The 3067-nt window shown below is 40.7% G+C and overlaps 1 protein-coding gene and 1 long non-coding RNA gene across 2 annotated transcripts; one reads left to right on the forward strand and one right to left on the reverse strand.

The window, feature by feature from the left end:
- The first annotated feature begins 1426 nt into the window (after positions 1 to 1426).
- LOC107690559 (uncharacterized) lies at positions 1427 to 1835 on the forward strand. The gene is made up of 2 exons (XR_001634456.1): positions 1427 to 1557; positions 1635 to 1835. It is a non-coding gene; the product is annotated as an uncharacterized LOC107690559 (long non-coding RNA).
- A 372-nt stretch (positions 1836 to 2207) lies between these two features.
- LOC107690557 (rab GDP dissociation inhibitor beta) lies at positions 2208 to 2871 on the reverse strand. The gene is made up of 2 exons (XM_016488926.1): positions 2567 to 2871; positions 2208 to 2378 (listed from the first exon to the last, which is right to left on the reverse strand). Exons 1-2 carry the CDS (start codon positions 2649 to 2651, stop codon positions 2230 to 2232), a joined length of 234 nt encoding a protein of 77 aa, XP_016344412.1. The 5' UTR covers positions 2652 to 2871; the 3' UTR covers positions 2208 to 2229.
- Positions 2872 to 3067: the final 196 nt, after the last annotated feature.

The following is a 3067-nucleotide window of genomic DNA, read 5'->3' on the forward strand; positions in this document are numbered from 1 at the left end:
TGTGACCTCATATGAGGACATTATATTTTGGTGTATTTCTCTGAGACTATACATGCCACAGTTGTAAGTCTGGATGTCCTGTACAGAGCACATTCAGGGCTTTTCAGAGATACCAAATGTTTGGATGTTTCACTATGACCACTCCCTCTCCTTGGTCTTCAAATATGTCTGATATTAATTTAGTGACACTCTTATGGAAATATGATAATATTTTGTAATTATCATTTAAATCTGTCTCATTTTTAAACTGTCTGTCATAAATCAACATCTCAGGAAAATGTTAATGGGGTTTCAAATCAAAATATGACTTCCTCTTATGAAACAGAACATCATTTCATACTTGTCCACTGAAGAGGACACCTAAAAGCATGTTTATTACACATTTTGGGAGACAAAACAATTGAATAGGAAAACAAAATATATATCAATATTCTTATGAAATATTAGATGTAGGGCTGCACGATAAATCGCATGCGATATTTAATGCGCATCTTGTTAGTAAAGTCGGTTCTGTAATTAGCGTGCTTTCACATGGAGCAGCATTGACTACACAGAGCCGTTGTTCACTGACGAGCTGCGCTAAACCACGTTCATATTCGCGCGATTTTTTGCGCTGCTCATCAGTGAACAACGGCTCTGTGTAGTTAATGCTGCTCAATGTGAAAGCACGCAGGTGATGGAGATTTACCGCTGATTACAGAACCGGCTTTACTGATAAGATGCGCGTTAAATATCGCATGCGATTAATCGTGCAGCCCTAGTAGTCAGTATGCAGTGCAGTTTTATTTTAGTATCGAGATAGTATACATTTTTATTAATACTCTGAATTAGTTTGTATTTTTATGTTTTCTGTTTTCTTTTTAATTTGATTTAATTTTAGTAATTTCATTGTGCTTTTTGTCATTGTTCTTTTTTTTTTAATTCTATACAGATTTTATTCATTTTAATTTCAAACTAAAATAAGTTTTAGTTATTTCAGTATAGCACGTTAAACTAAATGACAATGAGATGCTGCCTTGGCAACTAGCTGAAATAAAATAAGTTTAAGTTTTTTTAATATTTATTTCAGTTGATGTGTTTTATGAGAATGTTTTTTTAATGGTTTTAGTTTTAGTGAACTATAACCCCAAGCAATGACGTGCGATGATGGCAGTGTTATTTTAGTACAATTGATATACTATTATAGTTTTTGTTAATATTTTAAATTAGATTTCATTTTTATATATTCTGTTTTAACGTTTTAGTAATTTTGTTGTTTTTGTCATTTGTATTATTTTTTGTTTTAAATGTGTATAAAATGTTTAATGAAGTCTTAGTTTATTTAATTTCAGTGATTTTAATACTTAATGAAGACAAGAAATGTTGCCTTGGCAACTAGCTGAAATAAAATCCACATTATAATGATTTTTGGTGGTCTTAGTTATGTTAGTAACCCGGGCTGCCGGTGGTCTTGCAGAGATTCTGGTTCTGGGGACGGGGGCTCGTACGGAGCGTCTGGATCCAAACGTGCTGGACTTCCTGAAGAAGAAGGGCATCGCTGTGGAGGTTCAGGACACGGTAAACACATCTCTGCGCTCGTCTGGAATAAACCCACACGTTACAGCAGTTTAATAGTGAAACGTTTCTCCTCGCAGCCTAACGCATGTGCGACGTTCAACTTCCTGTCCAGCGAGAGACGGTTAGCCGCGGCAGGCCTGATCCCTCCTCCTGCGGCCGAATAACAGAGAACAGGACTCTGGGAAGCCATGTTTTCTCAGTACAGTGTGTCACGTGATCTCTGACTGTAGTGTGTGTGAGTGGAGAGTGAATAAACACAGATTAGAGGTATTAACACACATCTGTCTGGATCTCTCTGTCCTCTGCGCTCATGTGTGATCAGACACAAACACACACTCCTCATTGCGTGCACGTCTTTATTAGCGCCACATACACAGCACTATCATCTAGCACACAATCATCACACAACACAAGACTGCCAGTGCAAATCCCATTCTTCTGCTCTTTGGAATCAGATCATATTTAGCAAGCATCAACAACAACAACTAAATCGGTAACACTTTATTTCGATAGTCCACTTTAGACATTCTACTAACTGTAAGTAACTTTGCAACTACATGTCAACTAGCAGTCGTTAGAGTATTAGTAGACTGTCTGCTTGATATCTTCTAACACTTTATTTGGATGGATCCACAACATACTGACTACGAGAAACTTTGTCATGTTTGCTGCTCACTTCTCCATGATGGGCTCCAGCAGGGCCAGGCCGGGCTGGACCTCCTTCTCCGGGTTGCAGGTTTCCACCATCGTGCTGACCACATCAATGTACTTGCCTTCCGCTGCCACATTACGAGTGAAGGACAGCAAACACACGTAGATATCTGCACACAAACACCAGAACAGGGCCCTCAAAAGCCAGACAAGTTACACCTGAAGCTGAACGCATGTGCTTGATGCACGAAAACAAACTTTGGTTCTTGCACGTGCATTTGAGCTTCTGTTGCCATGCCATATTTAATGTGCATAGGATGAAAGAAGAACATGCAGAAATGTAACGAGTATTTCCCACCTGACTTCCTGTTGAGGACAATCTGGCAGGAGTTGGCATCGTGGGTGTTTTTGACGGGGTGGTTGAGTAAGCGGAAGACCTTCATCGGGACGAGAACGCAGTCAGATCATGGTCATCGGGGTCGTGTGAAGATGAAGCTGTGTTTGTGCTCACCTCGCCCTCGGATCGCACCGCCGCCACTCGCCTGTCCTCCATCAGGATTTCAGTTCAGCAGGTAGCTGTTCCCGTAGACAGCGCTGAGCCTGCGGAGCGACACACATGAGGTCATGGTCATCAGACACGGCTGCTCCAGATAACTGACCAACACACACACACACACACACACAAACACCTCTCACCGTTTGCGAGCAGGAACTTGGGAATCAGATCCACATTCCAGTCTTTCCCACATCCCATCGATTTAGCAGGAGCAGAGACCTGGAACCTCTTATAAAGCTGTTCAGAAGAACAAATGTTAACATGTTTGTGTGTGTGTGAGTGAGTGAGTGAGTGTGTGTGTGT

This window comes from Sinocyclocheilus anshuiensis, unplaced genomic scaffold, assembly GCF_001515605.1.
Source record: "Sinocyclocheilus anshuiensis isolate Anshui unplaced genomic scaffold, SAMN03320099.WGS_v1.1 scaffold1849, whole genome shotgun sequence".
NCBI classification, from domain to species: Eukaryota; Metazoa; Chordata; class Actinopteri; order Cypriniformes; family Cyprinidae; genus Sinocyclocheilus; species Sinocyclocheilus anshuiensis.